At 58.5% G+C, this 15,034-nt stretch overlaps 1 protein-coding gene across 8 annotated transcripts in view; it reads right to left on the bottom strand.

Moving 5' to 3' along the window:
- SNED1 (sushi, nidogen and EGF like domains 1) overlaps positions 1 to 15,034 on the bottom strand; it is a 102,934-nt gene that overhangs the window by 24,933 nt on the left and 62,967 nt on the right. For 5 of the 8 annotated variants that reach the window (XM_054477239.2, XM_063648416.1, XM_063648420.1 and 2 more), the window contains 11 exons: positions 12,451 to 12,564; positions 11,507 to 11,620; positions 11,082 to 11,195; positions 10,314 to 10,427; positions 9,675 to 9,971; positions 7,307 to 7,490; positions 6,304 to 6,416; positions 5,120 to 5,401; positions 3,609 to 3,753; positions 3,451 to 3,533; positions 1,965 to 2,063 (listed from right to left, as the gene is read on the bottom strand). In XM_054477239.2, coding sequence (XP_054333214.1) covers positions 1,965 to 2,063; positions 3,451 to 3,533; positions 3,609 to 3,753; positions 5,120 to 5,401; positions 6,304 to 6,416; positions 7,307 to 7,490; positions 9,675 to 9,971; positions 10,314 to 10,427; positions 11,082 to 11,195; positions 11,507 to 11,620; positions 12,451 to 12,564 — 1,659 coding nt within the window. The remainder of the gene's footprint in view (positions 1 to 1,964; positions 2,064 to 3,450; positions 3,534 to 3,608; positions 3,754 to 5,119; positions 5,402 to 6,303; positions 6,417 to 7,306; positions 7,491 to 9,674; positions 9,972 to 10,313; positions 10,428 to 11,081; positions 11,196 to 11,506; positions 11,621 to 12,450; positions 12,565 to 15,034) is intronic. The other 3 variants (XM_063648417.1, XM_063648418.1, XM_063648421.1) reach the window with 1 other exon arrangement.

The raw sequence follows: 15,034 nt of genomic DNA, 5'->3' as shown, positions 1-15,034 counted from the left end.
GCGCAGACTGCTATCGCCTCTTAGAAAATGACTTAGTTCTCGTGTAATTTGGGCATTCACACATCCTCATCCTAGATCCAGCTTTTCCACTCTCGCACACATACTGGAAAACCTGTACGGGGACATCCACTGCAGCACTGCTCATACCAAACACAACCTACATGTTCTCTCTGCACAGAGAGGGGAGAAGAGCCGGTCAATTCACTCAGTGGACTCTCTGCTCAGTAGTGGGTGTGAGTAAGCTGCAGCCGCCCAGACCTCATGGGCCAACCTCTGTCCGAGAATGTGGAGTGAAAACACAGGTCTAACGATCACACATGGCAAGATAATTATCTTGCAAAGAAAACTCACTTATTGTTCTGCCACACATATATGTACGATAAAATCACTCCCCCCACCTTCCACTCTGAAAAAAACAAAGACATTCTAGGCACGAAGTTCAGCATCACGGTTAACTGAGGGGAGAGAACAGGCAGTATGATGGCAAGATAGAAGGTATGGTTCACATTCAAGTTTATAGGTTGGGTTCTTGATTTAAAGTCATTAGTCAAAGGCTAATAACTAAATAAAAGGTAGCTAGCGTGAGAGTGCAACATGAACCAAAGATCATGACTGACTTTGCGCATCGAGGGGCCACTAAAGAGTCTACTTTTCGTGTTATCACTTAAAATCATTTTGCACCCACCAGGGCATGAGCATCTAGTGCTGGCAAACACCACATGATTGTAGTGACCTCGGGGCCAGCCCGGCGGTCATCTTGAATCTCTCCTGCTAAAGAGACCCAGGAGGGTAACACATGCCCCTCCAATTTCTGAGTTCTAGGAAATGAATACCTGGTATTTAAAGGGGCTGATATAATGCAAACCGTCTGATGAAATGTTTGTTTTAGTTCACTTAAAGATCAACACGAGAGTCTTCACTCTGAATGGGCCACACCTTAATTAAGAGAATCCTTCACTCACCGCATCAGATGCACAAACCAGTCCTCCTGGTGCTCACAGGGGCTAGCAGCAAGTCCAGACCTCGTACGGTGAGGGCGGGGGGAAGGTGAACTTAGGGTTCGGCAAAACTGCCACTTACAAACGCACCCTCTGGCACCGCAGGTGCCCTTGATGTGTACAGATGTCCTTGAGAAGCTGGGGCAAGGCCTTGTGGGTGAGACCATGCTCAGCAGCTCACACCTTTACCAAGTACTAGGCCTTCTTTGGGGTTGGGTTGAGGGGTGATCCCAATCTGAGTCTGTGGTGTGACTCAGAGGAGTATAGGTCACCGGGTGCTAGGAGAGCTGTCCATAGAGGACACAGCCCCAAAGGATTAGAACCAGGAGAAAGGTAGAGTCTGACTCAGGGTGAGGAACACACATGTATTGGTGCTGCCCGAAGGGGAACTGCCTCTTGAGCATCTGGGAACTCTTACTGCAGGTGCTCAGCAGATGCTTGGTGCCCTGCAGGGACTTGCTGGCCTCGATTCTCACGAGGCAGAGCCCCGGCCTAGGAGACAGTTCAGGTCCTGCATAACCTGAGTGTCCGCAGGGCCCAGCTGGTCCTCAAGCTGGGGCTCGCCCAGTGGCTGCTCCCTCTGCTTCCCCCATCCTGACTGCCTGCTCCTCTTTGGAGAAGCGAGGGGTGAGGGGTCCAGAGGCAGGGGGTGGGGTGGGCTCTGTTGCATGTGGAGGCGAAGGAGGGGAGGGGAGGGGAGGCAGTGGCAAAGCCAGTCTCACTAGCTCAGACTCTGGGTGGTTTGGGTGGGTCTGCCCCCTGGCCTGTTCAGGTCTGTGGGGTCCCACTGCTTGGGTGGTGTAGCTTCACCCCATCTTCCCACACCGGGGTGCCTGGCGCTCGGGCTCCCCTCAGGTAGGCTCTGTGCCTCCTGTTTCCTCACTGTGGGTGGTCCCTCCTGCCTACAGCCTCTAAGGCCCCTGAGAGCAGTCAGTCCCAAAGTCCCCACCAGCGCTGCTGACTTACTTCCGACGTCCTTGTTGCTGTGTTCAGGGAGCTGGAGGGCCAGGCTGACCTGCTTGGGGGCTTCCTCTGTGTTCTCGAGCTGCGCCGAGGCTGTGGGTTCTAGGAGAAGCCAGGCGGTGACCACACGGCGCAGCTGCTTTGCACCCGGGATGGTCCTGGGGCCACCCTTTTGAGTGCTTCTATACCTCAGGGAGCACGGATGTCCCTGGTGGGGACCAGGCTCCCTGTGTGGCCCCGGCACCTGTTGGCCCCAGCGCTGCCTCCCCTGAAGGGCTGGCCTCGCCCTCCTGCTGACCCTCTGGAGGGGCGGGGCCTTCCCCTTGCAGGACCCCCTCAGAGCTGCTTCAGGGACAGCCACCAGCGATCATGCTGAGAGGCCCCATCCTCACGGCTGATGCGGTTGCTTTCTTTTTAGGGTCAAATTCTGCACTCCTCTCCTTCCACCCCTGCTTCTTGGAGGCTGCGGCACCCCCTGTTCTCTCTGAGCTGCCCTCAGTCTGTACTGACCTTCCTCATGCCCTCGCCCCCAGCCACATCACTTCTCATGCAGGGATCTCAACCGCACCCTCGGGCACTTGATATCCGCTTCTATAGCTACAAGTACAACGGGCCCCCCTCTGTACTCCAGATCTCACCTGCCCACTACTGGACATCCCGGGCAGCTGCCTGCCCTCTCCTCAGACACCTTGCTGGGGGCTCTCTCCCCTGCTCACCGTGCGGCAGGGACCCCAGGGCTCTGCTCCCTCCTTGCCACTCTCCTTGCTGCATTTCCCTCCCTCCCCTGACTGAGGAGTTTTTGCTCAGAACGTGTTCATTAAACTGGTGACTAGGCTCTGTTGGGGAGTTCCATGAGGATGAGCACCTGGCCTTCCAGGTGAGAGGCAAGGGCCAGAGAGGTCTCCTCTGGGGCAGGGTGGCGCCTGCCTCACTCCTGCCAACATGTCTCAGGGCTTCTGTGTCAGAATCACAGGCAGATTCCCAGAGCGGCACTCACCCAGTAAACCCGGTGGGAAGGGGCCGAGGCACCTGGGCCCATCAGCCTTGCTGCCACCGGGAGGATCTTGCTAGGACAGTGGCGGAGGATTTGCTGGACCACACTCGGAGTGGCGGGTTAGACCCTCATGGCCTCCTGCCCATGGCTTACTAAAACAAAGCTCAGAGCCCTACTTTGGCAAATAAAGCTGCTGTAATGTCTCAGACCTGCTTCTAAAATGTTTATCTTCTCTTGCGTGCCTTACCAGCAGCCTGTGCCTCCAGCCCACACACTGACGTGAGGCCCTCACGAGCTGCCCCTCCCGCCATGGAGGTGCATGCTGCCGGCGCCCCATGAGCCCCGCGCCTTGCGTACCGTCGGGGTGGGGGTCCCTGGCTGGAGACTGCGCTGGGACGTGGGGGTGGGCTCATCATGTAGGGGACAGGCCTGGTGAGAGTGGCAGTGAGGACAAGCGTTGGCCACCAAGGTTGGTGGGGAGGCCCCGGCACTCACGTGATCTCACGGTGGCTGCTTTGCTGGGTGAGCCGCTGAATCTGGCGCTCACTCTTCCTCTGCCGTCCACAAGCTCCGAGAACCTGCAGAGAGGTTGGAAGGGTCACCACAGTCCGAGCGCCGCCTCAGGCGATGGGGCCGACGGGTGGGGCATGTACCTGGGGGGCTGGGTGGGGGTCTCGGGGGCGCTGTGGTCATTGAGCAGGCGCAGCTCCGGCAGGCGCGCTGGGGGCGGTCTGTTCCTGAGCACCCGAGGGTGGTGTCCTCCCTGGTGCCAGCGTCTGTCGGCGCCATCCCTGGGGGCTGCAGAGCAGGCAGGAGGAAGGGGCTGGTCTGGGGCTGCCCTCTGCTCCTGTCCCTGCCCTGTGGCATGGGAGGTGCCCCTCACACTCAGCCATGCTTGGAGAAGGGAAGGGGGGCATGTGCGTGGGCCATGGTCATCCAAGGTGCTTGTGGCTTCCCCAGATGCCCTGGGTTCCCTTCCAGCCCACCCGCCGCATCCTTCTGAGGAGGAGCCATGCGCAGCCATGACACAGGCACGCACTGGCCTGGGAGTCGTGAGGCAGGGCTGAGTCTAGGCCCCTGCCCGTCACTCAAGTTCTCAAGGGGCTGGGCACTCGGGCTCGGACTCAGGTCCCAGGCTGCCCTGGAGGCACAGTGGTTCTCCCCACTGGCCTCCTGATGGGACGCTTCAGCTGGGAGTCCCCACCCCAGCATGTGCCCTGAGAGTGAGGGTGCATCTGTCACCCTAACAGTGTCCTTCAGCCTCCCAGGCTGGGCCCTCCTTCCCCTTCCCTCTCACTCTGACGCCAGCTCACAGAGGTCCCAGCCTGCCCCTTCTGCCTGGCTGGTGGGCTTGGCCCCAAGCTGGTGGGGGTGGCAGGGTTGGGTCTGAGAACTCGCCAAGCTCATGCACTTTGTGTCCCCAGCACAGCCTCACGGGTTGGAGAGGAGCCTGGGGTCAGAGCCCTCTCTTCCCTGGGGAGCTGCGCCCTGCTCTGCTCTGTCCGGCCGTGGCCTCACCTCCCTGCTTGTCTCCGTCTCTTTCTTCTCTCCCTGTTCCGCTCCTGCATTTTCCCACACCTCCTTCTGTGAACTTGGAAGACCTAAGTGGGGCGTTCAGGACCCTGGTGGAGCCTGGAAGGGCCACCTCTGCACTTGGGAGCAGACCTGAGCCCTTCGGAGCCTCTGTCCCCACTCCGAGCGGCTTCTGCCCTGTGCCTCTGTGCCCCAGCATTCCTGCCTGCCTTGCAGGCCCCTGCCTGTGGCCTCCTGGCCCTTTGTCTGTTTGTGTCCAGTGGCTCTTCATGGGTCAGGCCTGGACTGCAATGCAGGCCACTTCCGGAGGCTTCCTCCTCGCCGCCACCCTTGGCACCTGTTTTCAGGTGATGCTCGGCCTGTCTGGGATCTACGGGAGGGTCCAGCACGAGCTGAGGCTCAATGTGCTTATTATTCCAATTGTTGGTGCCACCTGCCCATGAGTCCTTCCTTTCCTCGTGGGTTTGAAAAGCCTCCACCTTCATACACAGACTCCTCCCCTGCCAACACGGTCCTGTTTCTAGGCTGTCTGCCTGGCATCCCAGGTCCCTGCAGGGCCAGGTCAGTCCTGAACAGGGTGGAGGGCTGGCAAACACTGCCCCCGCCCACACGCAGGGCCCGCGGCACTCACAGGTGATGATGTAGAGGTGGGCGGGCTCGCTGTGCAGCGGCCCAAGCTCCGTGCTCTGCACTGCTATCACGGAGAGCTGGTACCGCCGTCCCGGCAGCAGGTCGCGCACCGTGTAGGACGCCAGCTTCCCGTTGGGGACATAGCGGCTCTTGGTGCTCTGGCTGGTGGTCACATTGATGACATAAGCTTCCAGCAAGCTGCCTGGAGTCGGGGCATCCCAGACCACGTGGGCAGAGGTGGCAGTGACTCGGGCGGCGGTCAGGTTTGCTGGAGGCAGGGGCCCTGGACGAGGCAGGAGCAGGGAGAGGTGAGGGGGTGCCCACAGGGTCCTGTGGCGAGAACCTGACATGGGCTGCTGCAGCCTTGCTGGAAGCCAGATTCTTTATTATGGAGAATGGTACAGTGCTGAGGCGGGGTGTGGGCTAGCACGTACAGCAGAATCTCCTAACAGAGAGGCCTGCAGGCCCCCGGTTGCCACCCTCCCCTCGGGTTAGGATCCACCGTGTGAAGCCCCCAGGCCCTGGCCCGTCAGCTGGCACCCTCCCTGCAGCACTGTCGGTTCCCCTGAGCCTGGCAGCGTAGAGCCCTGTGCAGACTCCCCTGCCCCACCAGCCTTTCCCGTGCCTTCCCGGGCGGGCAGCATCCGAGTGCACAGGTGGGCAGGGGCCTGCTCAAGCCTCTGTTCCTCACAGAGGGAGCTGCAGCCTCCCCTCTGCCCAGTTCACCCGTCCCTCCCTTGCGTGCTGACTGTCCATGCTGTCGCCCCTCCCATGCACTGGGGAGGGGGTGTGGGCCTAGTGACACCAGGAGCTTAGGGAGCTTAGCTAGAGGGAGCTGGTTGCAAGGTACAAGGGCCCTGGACAGCGTGGGTATCCCTATCCCAGTGAGTTCCTCTGACCCTCTGGTCGGTGTCCAGTAGGAACTCCATGCTGAGGAGCTACCAGGAACCTTTAGAGATGGAGACTGCCCTGGACAGCTGTCCCAGCACAAGGGCCCAGCCCAGCCCAGCGGCTCCTGCCCAGTGGCCCCTGCTCAGTGGCCCCAGCGGAAGAGACGTCCGGGAGGCCAGGGGCTGGGTTTCTGGTGTTGTGGACGCTTTGGAGAGGACTAGGGGAGGCTGGAAGGAAGCCAGAGCTTCTAGAAGATGGCCTTTCGTGTGCCAGCGGCCGCGCTGCTCTACTCACGGGTCCACACGTGCGTCGGTGCGGTGGCCAGGCTCTCCGTGGGGTGCTCCTCTCCCCTGAGCCCACTGAGGGTGGTCAGCTGGATGGCGTACCTCCTCCCAGGCAGCAGGGCCCTGTGGGCAGGAGGTGACAAAGAGAGAACAGGGATGTCTGGGACCTGTGTGTGACTCTGCTGCCAGACCGCAACTCCCCCAGGTAGGAGGTGACCAGGGGGAGGTCGTCCTGCTGCTGGTGGCCCAGGCGACCTCCACGAGGGGCAGACTCATGGCCCTCAGAGCCGTGTGCTCCTAGAGCGGGAAGCCAACCCACAGTCTGGGAAGCGGAGGAGGATCGGGTGCGCTTGGGGCTGCTACAGTACGGTCAGAGGGCCGGTGTTCAGATGGGAAAGGCCAGAGAAGGGGGAAGTGGTCGCTGTGCAGGGATGGGGGACGGGCCCTCAGCACAGGTGAGCTGATGTAAATTCTCAGGAAACCACAGGGCAACGTGAGGCCAATGCCGCCCCAGCCCCAGGAAGCTGCTGGCTGGAGTCTTCCTTCCCACTCGCTCTCTGGTCTTTCCCTGCACCCCTGCCTGTGCTGAGCACGAATCGGAAGCTTTCTCTTTGGCTGACGACCAAATCACAGGGGTCCACTGTGGGACTCCTGGGAGAGCTCGGGGCTGCTACCACCTACCCTCGCTGGCCAGTGCTCTCTGAGGGGCCAAGTCACTCTCCTGATCTGTGTGGAAGGTGTGCCCCCAGATTTTCAGAGCTTTTCCTGCTCTTTTTGGACACTTTAAAACACTGCCAAGGTGTATCCTCTCTTGGCAGCCCTGATGAGGTGAGGCAGGAGTGAAGCCTCCAGGGTCTGAGGCTGGCTCACCTGAGACCTTTGCCTCCGCTCGGGTGAGGAGCGGCAGGTGTACAGTCCACACACGGAGAATGTGCCCAAGACCTGGGCCCCGTGTCCCCGAGCCCCCACCCCTGCCTTCACCCCAGCCCCATGCTCTGGGTGTCCCTTCTTACCCAAAGGTGAACCTGTCCACACTCCTGTCCACATCGGTGGCCTGGTCCCTGAGGGCCTCAGGGTGGCGGATGGACACACGGACCCCACTGACGGTGGCATGGTGGATCCTGTGCAGAGCCCACTGCACTGAGATGGTGCTTGCCGTCACATTGGTGACCTCGAAGCCTTCCACAGGGCGGGGTCCTAGGGGGAATGGGCTGCTCAGCAGGTGCTGGCCCCTCCTTGCTCCTGGGGGAGTGCAGGGGCTCAAGATGAGACCAGGCTTGGGAGGGTGCTGGGGGCCACAGAGAGGTACTGGAGAGGGTGTCCCATCAACTGCTCAGGGGACTCGGGCTGAGTGGGATGCCCAGGCTCTGGCCTCCAGGGCTGACAGCTGCAGAACCCGCTGTGGGCATGATGGCTGCGGAGCCCGCTGTGGGCCAGCCCGTCTTACCAGAAGCAGGGGTCTTAGTCTCCATTTAGATGTGGCAGTGACATGGCAGGGGATGGGCCGGAGTCCCTCTGGACATGAGTAACCCAGACCTCCCCTCTTTTCTGTGCCAGTTGACTATTTTGGTCTAAGGCACACATCCGGGCCTGGTCTGGGCAACGCTGTCCTAGGAGGACGGACACACAGAGCTCCCAGCGACTGCAGGGAAGGGGCCACTTGTGAGCTCCGCTTCCCGCCCAGCCAGTCTCCTCCGAAGCTCAAGTGCCACTGCTGATGCGCCAGGCAGAGCCCAGAGGGCAGCGCTCAGCTCCCGGCAGCTCAGCACCCCGGTCTGTGGACAGCGGTCCCTTCCACCCACCATGGCTGGCTGGAGCCCCAACTCTGCAGCGGGCAATGCAAGCTCTGTCTTCACTCCAGATACCTTCTGAGGGCAGATCTCACATGGGGCAGCCTCACAGGTGCTTCTTCCTAAAACAGCCCAGGCGAGCCACCTCTACTCAGCCCTGGCAGCTCCTGCTGACACCTGCTCAGTGCCACCCGCACACGCGCCCAGGCTCCCCACTGGCCGAGGTGTGCTCTGTGTCCTTGCTGTGTTGGGAACTCCGGCCCCTTGGTGGTCAACTCCTGCAGGACAGGCCCTTGTGGGCCTCTGGGTGGGCTCGAGCTGCCCTGAATGCCTTCTCCTGTCCCTCAATGCCCTTGGCATTGGCATCAAGCTGGGGCCCAGGTGTGGCCAGGAGGCCTTCCTCCTGTGAGAGCTGCTGAGCTCCTCTCTGCCTACCCGCCATGCTACCCATAGGTTTCACCAAACTCACGTGGCCGCCCCGCAGGGCCCTGCTGGGTTCTCAGGCCTCCCTGAATCCCTGGCCACCCACCCACCCATCCATCCATCACGCCACTTCGCAGCATTCTGTGCTCTCATCACCTTTTCCTCTTTCCTCGAGCCTCTGGCACCCCTTCCCCATTCTTGCTCCTGTGTCTGGAGGCCACAGGCATGTTGGGTGAGAGTCCCACAGCCCCATGGCCCTGCACCCCACTTGGTTCCTGCCCAGCCTGTTCCGAGATCCCTTGTGCTCTAGCTGATGCAGCCGGGCTCTGTGGAGGGCCAGCCCTCTGCTTTCTACCGGCCCTGCCCCTGTCCATCCACCGCTGTGTTCTAGGACTCCTTTCTCCTCCCCGGAATCCCTCCCAGCAGCACACAAGCCCCGCTAAGCCCTGACGCCTTCCCTAGAGCGCTCAGCATCTTCTGCTCCCCGACACGCCAACAACCCCACAGGCTGTGCACAACCCAGGCCTCCCCTGCAATCCTGGCAGCTCAGGCTCTGAGGAGGCTCCTCCTAGGGCCCCCTCTTCAGGGGTCACACCTGGTCACAGCTTTCAGTGCCAACTACAGGTGGAGGCTCTGGGTCTGTCATTCCATCTAGGACCTGCCCCACGGCTCTTCCCAATTGAGCCACCGATGCCTCCTCTTAGCACATCCCAGCGCCTACATATCCCTGTGAGCAGGTGCCTCTTTCAAATTCTCCCCAGGCCTTCAGAGCACCCCAGAGTCCCAGCCCCTCCAAGCCCACCCCCGCAGCCCCTGTCTCCCACACTGGCTCCTTCTAGGGACCCTTTTGGGAAGCCCCTGTTCCTCCCCAGTCCCACTTCCTAGCTCCATGCCTGGGGGTTGTGCTGCTCCCACTCTTGGCTCTGTTCTATGCGCCCCAATCCCATGCCTGTATCTTGTGGACCCAAGGCCACTCCCACACAGCTCTGTCTCCCGGCGCTCTGTCTGCAGCAGGGTGGTGCCTCCAACCCCCAGCTCAGTTGTCTGTCTTGCTGCTGCGAGAACTAGGGAGGTGGACGGCGTGACAGCCGCCCTGCAGGTGCCGGGGCCAGCGCTGCCCTCGAGGGGCAGGGGCTGGGCAGGGACGGCCAGGCTCGGAGACACTCACGCGTGCGGGCCAGCAGCACGGCAGGCCTGCTGATGTCATTCTTGTTGTTACTGTTGCGCTTCACTGAGAAGACGGAGATGTTGTAGGCCCTGCCGGCCGCCAGGGCCCGGAGCTGGTGCGAGGAGCGGGTCCTGTCCACAAAGTCCGTGCGGCGGTAGGAGCCGTCGGAGGAGACGTAGGTGACCGCGTAGCCATCAAGCATCTGTCTGGCGGCTGGACCATCCGGCGGGTTCCAGGAGATAGAGACCCCACTCTCCTCCACTCTCTCCATCTTGAGGGCCGTTGGTGGGAAGAGCTCTTCAGGGTTTGGGTCAAAACAAGGGGAGGGGACTGTCAGCTGTCAGCTATGCACACCTGGCTCCCGTCGGTGGCTCAGCGGGGTCTGGCTCTTGGGCCTGACACAGCCATCGCTGGTAGAGTCCTTCTTTGTCCCTGGCCACGTACCTCCAGGAGGGTCACACTTTTGAAAGTGTGACAGTGTTTCAAGCCCACTGGGGGATTTTTATCCCCTCCCTGTTCCTCAGGGAAGGGGCCTGGGCAAGCAGCAGCCAGACGCTCTGCCCTTGGAGACCGTTGGGCCCTCTAGGGAGAGGGGACCCCCCCCATGGCTCCCTCACTGGAGGCGTCCTCGCCACCCACCTTTGGTGCAGTCCTTGCCCGTGTAGCCCACTTTGCAGGTGCAGCTGTGGGAGCCGTTGCTGGCCAGGCAGTAGCCACGGCCCCCACAGGGGCTGGAGAAGCAGGGGTCACTCACTGAGGGGAGAAAAAGTGGCAGTGTGTGTTGGGGTGTGGCCAGGGGTCCCCGCTCCAGCCGGGCCCTTGCTCCTGGGGCACTGGGTCCCCCTGTGTGGGTGTGGAGGGGCAGGGAACACAGGATAGCTACTGCCTCCCTTCGGTTCTGCCACCTCCACTGCCCTGCGGGGCCCAACCCAGCAGCTCCTCCACCCTCCACAGCTGAGTGCCACCAGCCGGACTGGCTGAGGGGAGACACTGGACCAGGACAGGACAGGCCACCACCCCAGTGACAGTCCTGCTTGAGGAGGGGAGGTCAGTGGTCAGGGAGGTCTCATCAGAAGGTATCCCACTGGGGGCTGATTAGGGAGAATGTTCCAGATGGAAGGACAGCGAGGGGCCAGACCTGGGTGTGCAAGAAACTTGGCCTGTTGAAGGGCAGCAGGGCCTGTGTGTGGACGTGAGGCCCCACCCCGGGTGTGTCCTCGGGTGAAGAGGGGTGTCTGGGGGGTGAGCGCAGGAGATGGGGATGTTTAGAAGGCACCATTGTGGGACCAAGGGAGACAGGCGGAGGGCCACTGGCCTGCGGCCTGAGAAGGGGCCTTCCGAGGCAGCGGGCAGAGCGTGGGGAGCAGGCGGGCAGAGTGTGGGGAGCAGGCGGGCCTGCCGCCCTACCTGTCTCGCAGTGGTAGCCGAAGAAGCTCTCTGGGCAGACGCACAGGTAGGCCCCGCCGCCACTTTCACACCGGCCTCCGTGCTGGCAGGGGCTGGAGTCGCAGGCGTCCACCTCTGGAGAACACCCAGAGAGTGGGCCCAAGCCGCAAGGGGGGAGTCTGGGGGAGGGAGGAGAGGACAGCGGGAAGAAGGGAAAGGAGGAGTCTAGGGGCAGAGGTCAGGAGAGAGGGGCAGTGGGCAGGTCCCGCCCCTCAGCCCTCCCCAGCACCCTCACCTCCACCCCTCCCTCCCAAGGTTGCCGCAGCCCTGGGGGTCCCTCTCCCCAGGTGGCCTGCCCAGCAGGGAATGTGGGGATGCCCCACCTCCTCTCTGATCTTCCAGAGGCCCAGGCTCTGCATGTGGGGCCCACTGGAGGGAGCCCCTACCTGTCTCACAGTGGACTCCAACGAAGCCTGCAGGGCACCGGCAGACATAGGCCCCCGGGAGGTTCCTGCAGGAGCCTCCATTTCTGCAGGGGTGAGCTCGGCACTCATCCCTCTCTGCACAGAGAAGGGGTGTCAAGGGTGTTGCTGGCTCAGGTCCGAGGCACCCACATGCCCCCAGGATTCTGTGTATTTCCTGGGGCTTCAGTTACCCCTTTCCCAGCTGGGAGCAACTACTCAGGACATGCGCTTTTTCTTCACTCAGCCCCACACCCGCCCCTCCTCGGGAGGCATGCCACCTCCACTGCCTGCTGGCAAAGCCCCGCCTCCAAGCCACGCCTTCCTCCAGGCCACTCCGCAACGGGAGGCTCCCCAGGGCCACGACTGGGCACGGCTCCCTGGGCCTTGCCCTCCCTGGAGTCTGCGTTTCTTTCTCAGGCTTAGAGCCCTAGCGAGGTACAAGGGTGTGCAGGGCTCATGGGGCAGGCCTCCCCTCCCTCCACTGGCTGGCAGCACCGACCAGGTGTCAGAGACTGTGACCTGCCCTCTGCGACACCCACCTTCTCTGCGCCCTGAGGCCAGGCCAGCATTTCTCAGCTGGGCTCTCAGTCTCCCCTGGGGAGGTGCAGGAAGGGATATTTGCAAAATCTTTGTCTTGGATGTCAGAGCTGGCAGGGGCCCGAGAGAGCATGCAGTGGCCACCCTGGCCATCCAGAAAGAGACCTGTCCGGGGATCCAGACAGAGACCTGTCCGGGCATCCAGACAGAGACCTGTCCGGGCATCCAGACAGAGACCTGTCCGGGCATCCAGACAGAGACCTGTCCGGGCATCCAGACAGAGACCTGTCCGGGCATCCAGACAGAGACCTGTCTGGGGGACCCAGTGCCTCAGGCACATGGCCAGTGTGCTGCAGCTGTCACCCCAGCGGGGCCAGGGCCCCTCTTACCCAGCTCACAGTGGGCACCCTCATAGCCTGTACTGCAGAGGCACAGGTACCCAGCGACGCGGTCCTGGCAAGAGCCCCCATGCAGGCACGGCTGAGACCGGCACTCATCGATTTCTGAGAGGACAGAGCCCAAGAATAAAGCAATGTGGCCAGGATTAAGCCAAACTAAGATGCACATAAACTAGTTCTGAGGGGCCAGACAGAATTCGATGATAAGTCATCAGTGCTTGGAAAGGCCAGAGACCGGGGCTGGATATCCTTGGAGTTGGGGCAGGGCAGTGGGCCTGGGGCTCAGTGCCTGGCTGTGCCTGTGAAGCGACAGGGCAGGCTCAAAACCACCCCAGGGCTCACAGAAGATGCTGTGGGACTTAATTCCAATGGTTCAGGCCGACAGGACAAAGGCCTCAGGGGTTTGGCAGAAAATGTCTCATGTCCCATCTTGCCATTTCAATGTATAATAGTCACCTATGAAACCAGTATATCTGGGACAAGTCTTAGTTTTAAAAGATTCACCACAGGTTTCTTTTAAAGTGGGAGTTGTGCTCCTGAATTTAAATGTTTATTTTTTTAAAGTTTAATTTCATGCTTAAAAAGTAGATAAATGGTAATGACTTAGTGACATCTGGGGCTAGCATCCACCCCGGCAGCCAGAGTGGTGAATGGGCTCATCTGACCGTGCACCCTTCTCCTCCCTTGTGATAAGAATCTCTGGGTTTATTATTTCCTTGTCTTTTAAAAATTAGGTTTTCTGGCAGTAAAATAAGTAATTAAAATTAGCTTAAAATTTTATAAATTGCCTAAACAATAATGAATTTGTTTTTGTTGTCTATGAACTTTATTCATAGTACATCATGATATATATTGTCTTCTCTCAGCATTATATGAAGAAGAGAACTCCACACCGTAGGTCGCTGTGGTTCATTGATTTTCACTGCTGAATAACATTACATAGTGTGGTTATATCACACTTCACCCATTCTCACTGGCTGGGTCTTTGGGTTGGTTCTAGACGTTTTCCTTTTTTTTTTTTTCTTTTGAGATGGAGTTTCGCTCTTGTTGCCCAGGCTGGAGTGCAATGGCATGATCTTGCTCACCACAACCTCTGCCTCCCAGGTTCAAGCGATTCTCCTGTCCCAGCCTCCCAAGTAGCTGGGACTACAGGTGCCCACCACCACGCCCAGCTAATTTTTGTATTTTTAGTAGAGATGGGGTTTCCCTATGTTGGCCAGGCTGGTCTCGAACTCCTGACTTCGTGATCCGCCTGCCTCAGCCTCCCAAAGACCTGGGATTACAGGCATGAGTCTACGCCCAGCCTAGACTTTTTGCTTTTACAAAAAATGTTGCTGTGTATATTCTTTCCCATCTCCCGGTGCAGACGTGGAAGTTTTTCTTAGGTTTATACCCAGAAGTGCAATTGCTGGAACACAGTTGATGTAAATGAGCAACAGCGGGCAGATTGCTCAATAGGCAGATTGCCACATTGTTTTCAAAGTGCTTCTAGCAATTTATACTCTTGCCAGCAATGCATAAGAAATCTTGTTGATCCACATTCTCACCAGTACAGGCTTTTCCGACTTCTGAAAATTTGCCAGCTGAATGTACCTCATTGCACTTTTGATTTGCATTTCCCTGATTACTAATGAAATAGAATATTTCTTTTTATGTTTGTTGGCCTTTTGTATCTCTTCTTCCATGAAATGCCTATGCATGTTTTTTTTCTATTTTCCTATTAGGTTGTTTGGTTGTTTTCTCATTGATTTATCAGAGTTCTTCATGTAGTCTTGAGACTATTTATCTCTTCTCCCAGTTTGTAGTTTAAATTTCACTTCTTTAAGGTTTATGGATTTAGGTTCCTAATTTTCATATAGTCAAATACATTCATTACTTCTTTTTAAATTCTTTTTGCGGCTTAAGGAGTCTTTCACTACCCCAAAGTCAAAAATATATTTACCTATATTTTCCACACAAAATTATATATATATATATTTTTTTTTTGAGACAGGGTCTCACCCTGTCACCCAAGCTGGAATGCAGCAGTGCAATCACAGTTCACTGCAGCTTTGAACTCCGGTTTCAAGTGATCCTCCCACCCTAGCCTCCTGAGTAGCTGGGACTACAGGTGCACGCCGCTACGCCTGGTTAATTTTTGTTTATTTTTGTAGAGTTGGGGGTCTCTCTATGTTGCACAGGCTGGTCTCAAACTCCTGGACTCAAACAATCCTCCTGCCTTGGCCTCCCAAAGTACTGGGATTATAGGCATAAGCCATGTGCCCGGCCCTGTATAGTTTTTTTTTAAAGAAACATTTAAGTCTTTAATCCACCTGGATTTAATTCCTGTGTATGAAAAATAGAGAATATAATATTTTTCCAAGTACAAAATCATTTCATTCCAGCTCTCATGAATATTTTCTCATATGCTTTTGTATTTCTTTCTTTTAGAAGTTTATAGTTAGGGACGGGCGTGGTGGCTCACGCCTGTAATCCAGCACTTTGGGAGCCCAAGGCGGGTGGATCACCAGAGGTCAAGAGTTCAAGACCAGCCTGGCCAACATGGTGAAACCCCGTCTCTATTAAGAATATAAAA

The sequence above is a fragment of the Pongo pygmaeus genome, chromosome 11 (assembly GCF_028885625.2).
Source record: "Pongo pygmaeus isolate AG05252 chromosome 11, NHGRI_mPonPyg2-v2.0_pri, whole genome shotgun sequence".
Taxonomy (NCBI): Eukaryota; Metazoa; Chordata; class Mammalia; order Primates; family Hominidae; genus Pongo; species Pongo pygmaeus.
Note: the sequence above shows the minus strand (reverse complement) of the source record. Positions and strands in the feature narration are given on the sequence as shown.